The sequence below is a fragment of the Triticum aestivum genome, chromosome 3D (genome assembly GCF_018294505.1).
Source record: "Triticum aestivum cultivar Chinese Spring chromosome 3D, IWGSC CS RefSeq v2.1, whole genome shotgun sequence".
Classification (NCBI taxonomy): Eukaryota; Viridiplantae; Streptophyta; class Magnoliopsida; order Poales; family Poaceae; genus Triticum; species Triticum aestivum.
The window spans coordinates 599,941,344-599,954,343 of record NC_057802.1 but is presented as its reverse complement, the minus strand read 5'-3'; the positions used below and the strand labels follow the sequence as shown (position 1 = coordinate 599,954,343).

Below are 13,000 nucleotides of genomic sequence, written 5' to 3'. Positions count from 1 at the left end.
GCTCAACAAGAGGTATGAACCTAATCTTTTGCATAGCAACACTCAAAACGAACATCATCTAAAGCCTTATCGTTAAAATTATCAAACGTAATAACGGTAGCAGGGTTATTTACAACAACACGTAATGAAGAGCAAAATCTTAAGGTACAATAATATCAACGATAGCAAGTGGTAGAAATATAGAGGGGGGGGGGGGGGGGGGGGGGGGGGGGGGGGGGGTTGGAGGTCAAGCATAGTGCCAAGGAATACATTTAACTTGTAAGGGCTTTTGCTGACCTTATCGCAACTCTCCTGCTTGTGAGAATTGGTCAAAATTTCTTTACAACGGCAATTGGCTTACTACTGAAACGACTCAATATCATTTGTAAGAATCCCATTTCTTTCTTGGTTACTAACCCAACCAGTAATTTCCATCCTCCTGAATTGGGGACCAACCATGAAGAGGAGAGTCTCAGAGTAAATCCGGTAATCTTGAGTCGGTCTAGTAAGGAAAATTCCTTGTTCTGTGCTTGCCTTTTGGCTTGTCTTCAGTAATAAGAAATACTAAGGGATGAACTTCATTGTAAAATCCGTTGGGCTGTTTGCATGGAAGGAGGTAAAATACTAATGCAGCGAAGATATTGGAGAACGGAAAGTGGTTCCTCTAGTGATTGGCTTGTCGTAATGCTTTGCACTGCACACAAAGAAGAACCTAATGTCGTTATTACATCCAATTGTATGCCGGCAGCAACAATTAGCCTGCAGAAGAACGAAAACGAATAATAAATATGCGGAGGAGATGGACCCAAAAAAAACTGACCATACATGATGATGCTTAGCAGAGGATTTGGACACAACTGGCATTACTGTATTCCAATGGACACAATACTGAGCTTGCGCTTATGGCTTATCGCAGCATCTTCCCATCCACGTTTGATGTCACCCTCAACTTGAGAATGGAGTCCGACTTCATTGAGACTTTGGAGCTTTCGGATCTGGACGCCGGGAAGAGCACCTAGAGTTGGACAGAGCAAGTGGAGTGAAACAAGCTTCCTCAGATCTTGAATAATTATTTCCTCAAGACTTTGCATGCCCACGAGACATATCCGTTCCAGGCTTACGAATGCATCCTTGTCTTGTATGGCAAGCCCCACAAGATTGTTCTCAACCAGCTTCAGAAATTTCAGTTGGCATCTCAAATTACTGAGACCAGTTTGGATTGCAGCTCCGCTAAGATTAGTCCACGAGAGGCACAGCTCCTGTAGACTAACCAGCTTTGCAGCAACTGGACGGAAGTGTGTCAGATTGCCTCGCAGTTTGAGTAATGTAAGCATGCCAGGATCTTCCAGGCAATCCAGGAAGGATTGTGAAGACCCGCTGAAGTCAACAGAGAGTGAGTAATCAACGTTGGGCGTACGGATTCGGTGACTGGTGAATGCCTTGATGCCTTCCTTAAGACCAGTCAAGTCTGTAGACTCATTTGTCATGGAATCACACCACATCTTCACCTTCCTCAGCTTCCCCATATCACTCAACAGTTGTGGAAATCCCATGCCGTTGCCAATGACAATTCCTGCTAGAGTCTCCAGGACACTGTTGTCCCTCAAGAAGTCCTTCAGCTTTGAGAATTCATCCTTGAGCTTCAACACCTTCTTTACCTTCTTTGCGCCCTTCTTCATCATGCTTGGATTTTCATCTGGGCAGTCCACTCTAGATAGCCGAAACTTGCCAAGGAGGTGCTTCAATTTGGGCAACTTGAGTACATTTGAGGACACCGTCACTACCGCACTTGTACTCATATCGAGTGTCTCTAACTGCTGCAGCCGCCTTATTTCACTCGGAACTTCTTTAATACTGCTCCCGAGGCTCAGATATTTCAGCAGCAACAGATCACATATTTTTAAGACGTGATTTGCAGTCACATCAGCGCACTCTTCAAGATCCAACACCCGCAGCAGCTTATGATTGTCAAAATTCAAGATAGCTCCATATTGGGCACCCGCAGTTGGAAAGACCACCATAGTATGGAGACAATGTACATCTGGCACATTGAGTCCGCCGTTTGCAGCAGCCATGTAAGGATGGAGAGAAAACCGGCGAACATATGCTTCTTGGATGGTCTCATTCTGACTTGGACCACACAGCAAGGTGTTGAAATTATCTATCACAGCCCTGGCGCAAATGTGGTTGAACACCATACCTGGAGGTTGGCATCTCTTCACCTTTCCATTGTTGCTCTTCTTAATGGACTTGACAATATTTTGGCCGATGAGAATGTCCAAATGCTCGGCCGCCACATCCTGTGGAAAACGGTACACATTCTCAGGCACCTTCTGTATGGCATGGACAAGTAGTCCTTCAGCCAGCCATCGCCTTATTAGAGGATTCCTCCGAACATGATGATGAAGTGGGAACATGCTGAAATATAGCAACATGTCCTCAACAACAATCCTCTCATAGTCACTGCCGACAAAACATTGCATTCTTGCTACGGCTGCGTCACAAAGTGCAGAGCAGATCTCTTTGTAAAACATCCCAGTGCCCACCTCTCCAACCAAAACCAGGCGAGATGTGATGCTATCTGGAGCAAGCAGTGGTGGGTCGTTACCACAGATGCAGGGTCTCGCTGCTGACTGGATGTCCGTCGTCACGATGATTCTGCCGCCCACTCTGTTGGCCCAAGGGAAGGCACATATTTTATTGTACACCTCTTCTTTCGTGACATCATGAATCACAATCAAATACCTATATAACATATAATTGAAAAGAAATGAGGTAAATAAAACACTATCGATTCTCATCTGCAGCCAGAGGGGTTATGAAAAATGGTTCGAAAATAAAAATAAATGAATAAGAGTATTAGTGGATTAGGAAGGTCACGAATAAAAGGACAACCCACAATATGTTCTATTGCTTTGCCTGACTATCAGTGACATGAATATGGCTTTTTAGGTTCTGAAATTAGTGGTTTTTTTGCATTCATTTATGTTTCCCCAATAAGAACAGTTACCCAAAATGTGCACACTCTGTTAAAAGCAGGGGAAAATGGACACTCCCTGTTTGGAACAGAGTAAAAGCAGAGGAAATGGACACTCCCTGAACTGAACATTGTTACTGAAAATAGGGGGTAAAATTAGATATAAAATAGATTGGAGACACACCTTTCTTTGCTTAGTAGTGATCTGAGCTGATGATCGATGCCGGAGCTGACGCCGGACCGGGATGCGACAGTCATCCCAGTGCCGAAAACCTTCAGAAGCAGTCCTTGAAAAAAACACAAGATGGAAAGGAGCCAGCTGAGGATGAGCATGCCCAGCCCAGGGCGCCGCTCAAGTTGCCTGAGTATCTCCGTCAGAACATCATCCACGGTTCTGTCCACCGCACTGACCCACGCCCGTTGACCAAATTGCCAGCAGACTTCATCATTCTCGTAGACTCGCCTCGCAAGATCAGTGTTTTGGCCACCGAAGCCAATAGCGCAGATGACCTTGGCGTTCATCTCCGATTGGTTCTGTACGAAGGCAAGAATATCTTCCTCTGCATCATTCGCCATCGGATTTGGAGCAACTTTTCCGTTGCTCGGCTCCCCCTGGCCGATATAACGGTGCAGCCCCTCGGATGAATCTTGTATTCTCTTCTTGAGGTCAGCGATCTCGTGGGCAAACTGTGTGGCGGAGGTCTTGTGGATCTGGAAGCTGTCGATGCAGTCTTGGATCTCATGCGCCAACCTTCTGAGTTGCAAGATCCAGGTTCTCCGCAAATCGCTGATTTCGTTGCCTCTCCAGCGAGAATCTCCGAAGGCAGCTTGCATGAACTCGAGCTCACTTTGAATGAATCGAACATCAGGCTCCAGCTGCTTGCAACTGTCGCCTATCAGCTTAAGCAGGCTTGGCAGGGTGGCCTTCAGTAAGGCGCCCACTATGGCGGCCTCCATCTCTCCTTTCCTTGCTCGATGATGCAACACTCCAAACTGGGTGGGGTTGCTGGGGGGAGGGGTACGGGTTGACTTGGTTGATTTTGGGGACTTTTGATGTTAGAGTTGGAGAGGACAGAAGAGGAAGAGACATTGGGGTAAAATTCAGATCGGTGTCTGTGCACTTTACATTTAGTCCCCATACTATCTCATAATTCTGTAACACATAATACAGAAAATGAGGGAGCTCTTTTAACAGAAGGAGCGCCAGGACGTGGAGTTTCTAATCTCGAGCTCAAATGACAGTAAGTTAGAAAATGAAATAGGAAAATTTTTGAATTCTTTTGTGGAGAACTTTCGGGAATTTTTGGAGGGCATGCAAAAATTCATCACGAAATCACATCATTGAAAGGGGTGATAAAAAAACAAAATCGATGCTCTGAAAGTGTTACTCTCAAAGACATTTTAGATCTCTGTTTTTGTGTTTTTTTTTTGCCACGATTTCCTCCAATGTGATTCCGCGATGAAAATTTGCATGCACTTCGAACATTTCTTAAAGTTTGCCAAAAAGATCAGTAATATTTTTTAATTGTACTGTTCACTTTAGGAGCATTTGAGCTCGAGAAAAAGAATGATACTTTCGCGCCCGAAGGGGCTATTCATTGAACTTTCATACACATCTTACATTATGGATACAAATTTCATAGTTTACAAAGTTGCTCAAAGCGAGCAACACTGGGCATTGCATACCCCTGTGAGATGACGTAATACAGTATGTGGTAGGGGATACAGTAGATTTTTTTTTCAACGACTCTTTTGCACAGTTATGAGCAACACCATTCAAATTTCTTTTGATGTGGTCTATCTTTAACATAAGAGACCTGAAAACATTAAAGTATTCTCCTATCTGTGAACGGATTTTTCCAATGTCCCGGGTTTGAATATATGTACACAATAGATCGTAGATCGTATTCGTGTTCATGTTCATATATCTTGTTCATAGATCGTAGATCATATTCGTGCTCATATAACGTGTTCATAGATCGTATTTGTGGTCATATTGTGTTTGTAGATCGTAATTGTGATCGTATTATTTGTTCATATTGAGTTCAATTTATAGAAAATTTTGTTCATATTTGTGTTCACAGATCGTATTATTGCGTGCAGTATTTGTGTTCATATTGAATTCAGCTTGTAGAATTTTTTGGTGTTTGTAGATTGTATAATCTGTTCATATTCCTGATCGTAGATCGTATTATTGTGTACATTATGTCTGCTCATATTGAGTTTACTTTGTAAAAACTTTTTGTTACAGGGATTCATAGTAAGCGTTAATTTTTGGCAAAGCGTTGATTTATTTCCGTTTAACCAGATTTCTAGCACTTAATATGTCCATTTTTATGCAGAGGTCATACCAAAAAATTCGGGTATTTCTAAACTTATGTATCTGCATGTTCTAGGGCATTGCTTTGTTTGTTGTTGATTCATATTGTGTTGTAGTAGATGTCTTCACCTTTTTACAGGGATTCATACTAAGCGCTAAAGTTTTCGCGAAGCGGATAGTTATTTTCATTGGTGCATATAGTTAGTTTGCACGTGTACCCCATCAAATTATTTCCCATGTACCCCATCAAATTTGCATGTGCGTTTTCATTGGTGCGTGTAGTTAGCTTTCCATATGAAAGTTGTTGTTTTTCAAGATTTAAAATTTAAGTTTCTTATTAGGGTTAAGGCTGCTGGTGAATCTAGCTAGGGTTCTTATTGTTTATTCATTACCCTGATCTAAGAGTAATTACACGTGTGTTTACTCATTTTGTTGGCACCAATATTTAAAATTATCATTGTCTTGTTTTGCGCTAGTGTCAACCACTGATTATCGTTACGTAGCAGATGTTGACATGTCGCAAATGGAGTGGGAGAAGCTTACGAAACGAATGAAGAAGAAAGACCTATATCGACTGGAAAAGCTTCTCAACTTACTAGCTTTGCGTTGTATTCCCGTTGTATGAACAGTTACCCAACTTTGTCAGATCTACGAGCTCGTGGTCCTTCACATAGACGTACTCACCATGAAGCACTGATAGAAAGTGGCACTGAAAGTGAACAAAAAGATGCAGATCCGACCATGAATAAAGATGTAGATGTCAGTGTTATCGGAAACTCTCCACCTATGGTTGCAACATGTTTACTTTCTATGGCATGTGTCACGGAATGTAAATTGTGCACTACAATCTAATGTCTTCATCTACATTATGGAAGGCATATTATCGTCATCAGCTGGAAGTAGTGACTAAGTGTATACATGTGTTGCTTCAAGAGTTCAAACAACTCATGTCTCTTACTGTAGATGTACTACCAAGCTCAAGCAAATCAAAGAGAAAGCGGGTTCAGCTGGTGAGTAGGCAAGTCTTTTGTGTAAACAATTCCTTATGACCTTTGTTCACCCTACCACTGTATTTTGCGGCAGATGCGTCTACATTTTGCGATTCTTTCCGTATGTTGTAACATGTATATATTTTTCCTGTAGGGAAAGTTGGGATTCTCAAATGATGACCTTACTGCATGTCTTTCACCCCAGAAATAAAAATCAGAAGCAGTCATCAATGCCCTGGCAGTGCATCAGGAAGAAAAAGAAGCCATCGAGCAAGGCCTGACAACCATCATGACGAACTAGATGCTTTGAAGAAGGCTCTAGCATGGCAGCAGCTAGAAATTGAAGTTGTCAAGAAGGCCATGGCAGAGCAGCAGCAAGAACGTGATGCTGTGAAGCATCCCCTACTAGATGCGCAACATCAACTTGAGTTTGTCAACATTACACTTCTAGAGCAGCGAAAAGTACTTGAAGGTGTCAAGAATGTCCTGCCAGAGCAACAGTATGACATTGAGAATTTGAAATTGGGCATGTTAGATCAACACAACCTTATTCGATATATCAACATTGGCCTCCAAGAGCCGGAAGAAAAACTTGCAGTCAGCAAGAATGCCAAGGAAGAGAAAACTATGGCTATTGAAAAGAGGTGTGATGAACTTGATGTCCTTTAGGAACATCGTTAGGGCTGCGGTGCTAGTACACCCTGCAACTGAGTCATGTGCCTAATTTTATACTCTGACATTGTCCCATGGTTGGTTATTGTACTGTCTTAGATAGTCTATTTGACAATCTCAAGTTTACAATTAAATAAAAGTAGTGAGAGCATAAATTGCATTCAAATACAAATTTTGCGCAAAATCATATTAAAATTGTCAAATATTACAATTTTATACCAAATGTGCCCGCCAATTGCAATATAATACAAATAGACCGCCGTCACCAGCGTATGGTCCCATTTCTAAGAAACCATGTCACCCATGTATGGACCCCCTTACCAGCATCCATGTCAGCACTACAATGGGCCCACGTGTCAGAATCATTGAGAGGTCAAACAACACATGTTCACAGAAAAAACGATGCTTGGTCCCACATGTAAGAAGCCACGACAACACCTTCTGGGCCCATATGTCTGAAGGAAATATGCCCTAGAGGCAATAATAATGTTATTATTTTATTTTCTTATATCATGATAAATGTTTATTATTCATGCTAGAATTGTATTAACCGGAAACTTGATACATGTGTGGATACATAGACAAAACAAAGTGTCCCTACACTAGTAGAAAAGGGTCAAATGTGAGACACATTACTCCCGGTTTGAATTTGAGCCGGCACTAATATGTCCATTAGTGTCGGTTCCAACGGCTAGGCGGGAGGAGCTCTTTAGTACCGGTTCGTGGCGAACCTTTAGCACCGGTTCGTGCCACGAACCGGTACTAATGAGGCTGTGTCAGGCTGTGGTCAGGCTGGGGCCCCATGGGCACCTTTAGTACCGGTTCATGGCATAAACCGGTACTAGAGTTTCTTAGTAAGCTGTTTTTTAGTCCCACCTCGCGAAGAGAGAGGCACTAGGAGCGGTTTATAAGCCCTGAGTGCAAAGACGATGAAGAAGAGGCTCAATACTTACCTGCACGTTGCTTAGCTTCAAGCCTTGAGGAATAGGGTAGACTGCACGGAGCTATGTGCAGTGCAGTCTACACTATTCCGAAAGGCTTGAAGCTAATTAACGAGCATTGCGCCTCTTTTTTATTTTTAATAACTTATTACAACTCTGGACTTCTTGTGTTACGGCAAAAACTGGATGCACTTCGTGTACAAGCTGGACAATCTCTTTCAAAGTATCAGGGCCGTTTTCGGACGAAAACTCATCTGTTACACCGGCACTTCATTTTTTTAAACTTATTACAACTCCAGAATTTTTTTTGCGTTCAGTACGCACCATTCAAAGCAACATCATCAATTTCCAACATAATCTGACATCATTTGTTGTTTTTCAGTCATTTACCGATTTGTTTTCAGAGCTAAATGACCGTGAAATTAAAAATCGCTACAAAATGAACTCGGAAAATGTTGAAACTTGGCATGGTATCATCATTTCACCCACATAGCATGTGTAAGAGAGTAGAGAGGGTTACGGCAAAAACTGGACGCACTTCGTGTACAAACTGGACAATCTCTTTTGGAGTATCAGGGCTTCGGACGAGAACTCATGTGTTACACGGGCACTTCATGTTTTTTAAACTTATTTGAACTCCAGACATTTTGTTGGGGCGCTGTCCAATGGGCCTGCCAGACCTAGAGTGTGCAAATTCAGACCCAGAAGGGCCAACAGGCTCACAGGGCAGCGCGCCATAGTTAGGCCCAGAAGCCTGCTATATAGAGAAGTTCGAAGGAGCAGCCGCGACTGGGTTTATAAACCAGTGCGGCTGCCCTTCGCTCGGCGAGGTGGGACTAAACATTGTGCACCGGCGGTGGCAGCGCACACCTTTAGTACCGGTTGGTGGCTCCAACCGGTACTAAAGGGGGGGCCTTTGGTACCGGTTGGTGCCGTGAACCGATACTAAAGGGGTCGTTTTCCGCCGCTTGACCTGGCCAAAATTGGCCTTTAGTACTTGGTGGCTCCAACCGGTACTAAAGGCCCCGCCTATATATATGGCACTTACGAAAATTTCAGTTTCATCGACCACCACTTCTTCTTCCAACTGCTTCGCGCGACATCGCCGCCGCCGCCGCGCCGTCGCCCATCACGCGCCACCCTCGCCGCCCCGGCCGCGCGTCGTCGCCCCCGCCGCCCGTCGTCGCCGTCCCCTTTGTCGCCGTCTCCGTTGCGTCGCCGGCCGTCGTCGCTGCCCCCACCGCGTCGCTGCCCCCACCGCGCGCCGTCCCCGGCCCTCCGCCCGCCGTCGCGCCGTCCTCGTCGTGTCGCCGCCCGTACGCCGCCGCCCCCCGCTCATACACACACACACACACACAGAGACACACACACACACACACACACACATATATTTTTTTACTTATTTTCCGTTTTCTGTTGTTTAGATTAATGTTAGATGAATTATGTACATAAGAATGTTAGAAAGTTAATGTTAGATGAATTATACGAAAAAGATGTTAAATATTAATGTCAATTTTAGATGAATTAGCTAGATATATATTAATTAGGTATATATATGAGATTTGAACTAGTTGCATTAATATAACTAGTTTATTTTTAGTTTGAAAATTAATAGAACAAGTTTATTTTAGTAAGAAAATTTAGGTATATGAGATTATTTGAACTAGTTGAATTAATATAACTAGTTTATTTTTAGCAAATGCTTAGTTGAACTAGTTCAATTAGTAGAACTATTTTATTTTTAGTAAGAAAATTTAGGTATATGAGATTTGATGATCTAATTAAAATATTACTATATATAGCTACTTTATATATTTTAGTAAGAAAATTAATTAATAGAGCTAGTTTATTTTTAGTAAATTTTTAGTTGAATTATTTAAATTAATAGAACTAGTTTATTTTTAATAAATTCTTAGTTGAATTATTTGAATTAATAGAACTAGTTGAATTAATAGAAGTAGTTGAATTAGTTGAATTAATAGAACTAGTAAGTGTTTAATGTTTCACCTATATGAACATAGGAAATGTCGTCTGACAACGAAAATGATTTCATTAAGTGCGAATACTGTGAAGACCAGCGCGGCCTGTGCGACAGAAATTTCCTTTGATGATAGGCGCTTCAGCATCAAGCTGGATGAGACCTTCGAAGTGGATACAGTAAGTCACAACGACAAGTCTTTTTTCGTAATTAAGCATGACTTATATATGCTTCATTTGCTTCAACTTATAATTTTAAATTTTCACTATTCTACTAGCGCATCCCCTGCCATGCAAGAATTTTTGTCTTGGATAAGATAGGTTTCAGTGCTATGGAAACTATGGAGGTAAAGAGAGTTTACCTGAAGACCAAGCATGGTTATACTTTCAACGTCAAATTATACAAGGCAGACACGTACACCTATTTTGAATGCAAAATTTGGCAAGCACTATGCAAGGCTTATGCATTTGAGCCTGATATGGTTATCACCTTTGATATTCGTCCGGAAGATGATATTGAAGGTAATAAAGACATCTGGGTCGATGTGCAGACGCCTCTAGTTCTACCATTATGTGAGTTTCTCAACCTTATTTAATTTAAGTCTTTGATATTGTTTATTCAAAAATAGTTGACAACTAATTTCTATTGACAGCTTATTTCCATTCAAGCAAACATGTCCGGCGCTTGGTAGACAGGACCTACTACTGTCCCGGAGCTGAACTAAACTGCGAGGAGATAAGTCATTATGTTTCATGGCTTGAGGATCTTCATACTGTCATGACAAATTTTCTTCCTGCACATAGAAATGTTAGTACTCAAAACGTGCGACCAATAGTGATCGTATTGAACTACGGTCACATCTATTTACGGAAGATAGTAAGATTTTTACTATTTGTCCTCAGTGCATCTTTTGCATACATTATTTTTTGCTAAACTTTCATTGCTAAGTATATTAATTAATATACGATGTTCTTTAACAGGGACTCCCGATGACAGTTGTGCCTTAGTGGATCGAGACTAAAGGTCACGTGTCAATGGTTAGCTTACGGCCAAGATATCCTACATTGCCCAGGAGTGCATTCAGGATTTCTAATAGCGATGAATGCTTAATAGTGAAAGATTGGAACAAAATTGTTAACGATCGCAGAGAAGTACTAGGGGGCAGCAATGAGAAGCGCAGCCCACGATTAGGAGACAGGTTCATCTGCATGCTCTAGAATGATGAATCAGGAGAGCTATACATGTTCTATGCTATTTTACTTGAGAGAGAGCAGCAGGAGTGATTTAGCTAGTTCATGCTCTTAGTACTTGTCCTCTCATGTCCGTGTTCTTCGTCCTGAACTTAATCTCAAAGGGTGATTTTCTTTTGTGGTGTTATGAACGCTTATAATATCATGACCATGTTGAACTCGATGATATCTTTGCTTCTGGTACAAGTGAATGTTTTTTTAAGCTAGTGTTGGTGGTGATTAGATAGCGGTAGTGACTATGATGATTAAACAGTGGTAATGACGACTATGATGATTTTTAACTAGCTAGTATACTGTTGTTGATGATATGATGCAAGAGTTTTTATATTAATATGATGATGATGATGATGAGTTATTATATCATTTATGAAAGAAACCGCAGATTAGTTTCAACTGGATGGATCCTAGCTAAGTGATCAAGTATATGCCATATCCATATTATACTTGGTCACTTAATTATAGGTGATCAAGTATAATATGGATATGGCATATACTTGATCACTTAGCTAGGATCCACATGCATCCAGTCAAAACTAATCTGCGGTACTTTCACCTAATGATTTAACAACTAAAATAATCACTAAATTAAATTGAAAACACAAAATTAAAGGAAAAATAAAAAATAATACCAAAACACCCCCCAAACATTTAGTACCGGTTGGTGTTACCAACCGGTACTAATGTCCTGCACGCACCCGGGCCTGGCTCGTGCCACGTGGTGGCGCTTTAGCGCCGGTTCGTGAGGAACCGGTACTAAAGGGGGGGGGGCTTTAGTCCCCACTCTTTAGTGCCGGTTGTGGAACCGGCACTAAAGGCCCTTACGAACCAGCGCTATAGCCAGGTTCTGCACTAGTGCTAGTATGCCTCTACTTGACTAGCTCGTTTATCAAAGATGGTTATGTTTCCTAATCATAGACATGTGTTGTCATTTGAAGAACGGGATCACGTCATTAGGAGAATGATGTGATGGACAAGACCCATTCGTTAGCTTAGCATTATGGCCGTTACAGTTTCATTGCTACTGCTTTCTTCATGACTTATACATGTTCCTCAGACTATGAGATTATGCAACTCCCGAATACCGGAGGAACACTTTATGCGCTATCAAACGTCATAACGTAAATGGGTGATTATAAAGATGCTCTATAGGAGTCTCCGAAGGTATTTGTCGGGTTGGCATAGATCGAGATTAGGATTTGTCACTCTGTGTATCGGAGAGGTATCTCTGGGCCCTCTCGGTAATGCACATCACTATAAGCCTTGCAAGCAATATGACTAATGAGTTAGTTGCGGGATGATGCATTATGGAACGAGTAAAGAGATTTGCCGGTAACGAGATTGAACTAGGTATGATGAAACCGACGATCGAATCTCGGGCAAGTAACATACCGATGACAAAGGGAACAACGTATGTTGTCATGCGGTTTGACCGATAAAGATCTTCATAGAATATGTAGGAGCCGATATGAGCATCCAGGTTTCGCTATTGGTTATTGACCGGAGATGTGTCTCGGTCATGTCTACATAGTTCTCAAACCCGTAGGGTCCGCACGCTTAATGTTCGATGACGATATATATTATGAGTTATGTGTTTTTGATGACCGAAGTTTGTTCGGAGTCCCGGATGAGATCACGGACATGACGAGGAGTCTCGAAATGGTTGAGACATAAAGATTGATATATTGGACCATGTTATTCGGACACCGGAAGTGTTCCGGATAGTTTCGGATAAAAACAGTGCCGGAGGGGTTACCGGAACCCCCCGGGGAGTTGATGGGCCTTAGTGGGCCTTAGTGGGAAGGAGAGGCAGCAGCCAAGAGGTGGCGCCCCCCCCCCCCCCAAGCCCAGTCCGAATTGGACAGGGGGTTGGGGGCGCGGCCCCCCTCTCCCTTCC

General features: G+C 42.3%; 1 protein-coding gene across 2 annotated transcripts; it reads right to left on the bottom strand.

The window, feature by feature from the left end:
* Window positions 1-219: 219 nt before the first annotated feature.
* Window positions 220-4,004, bottom strand: LOC123080842 (disease resistance protein RGA4). Of its 2 annotated transcripts, none has more exons than XM_044503788.1 (3): window positions 3,141-4,004; window positions 800-2,724; window positions 220-673 (listed from the first exon to the last, which is right to left on the bottom strand). In XM_044503788.1, exons 1-2 carry the CDS (start codon window positions 3,911-3,913, stop codon window positions 843-845), a joined length of 2,655 nt encoding a protein of 884 aa, XP_044359723.1. In that variant the 5' UTR covers window positions 3,914-4,004; the 3' UTR covers window positions 220-673; window positions 800-842. The 2 variants fall into 2 exon arrangements, with proteins under 2 accessions (XP_044359723.1, XP_044359725.1); XM_044503790.1 differs by having other exon boundaries at window positions 805-2,724.
* Window positions 4,005-13,000: the final 8,996 nt, after the last annotated feature.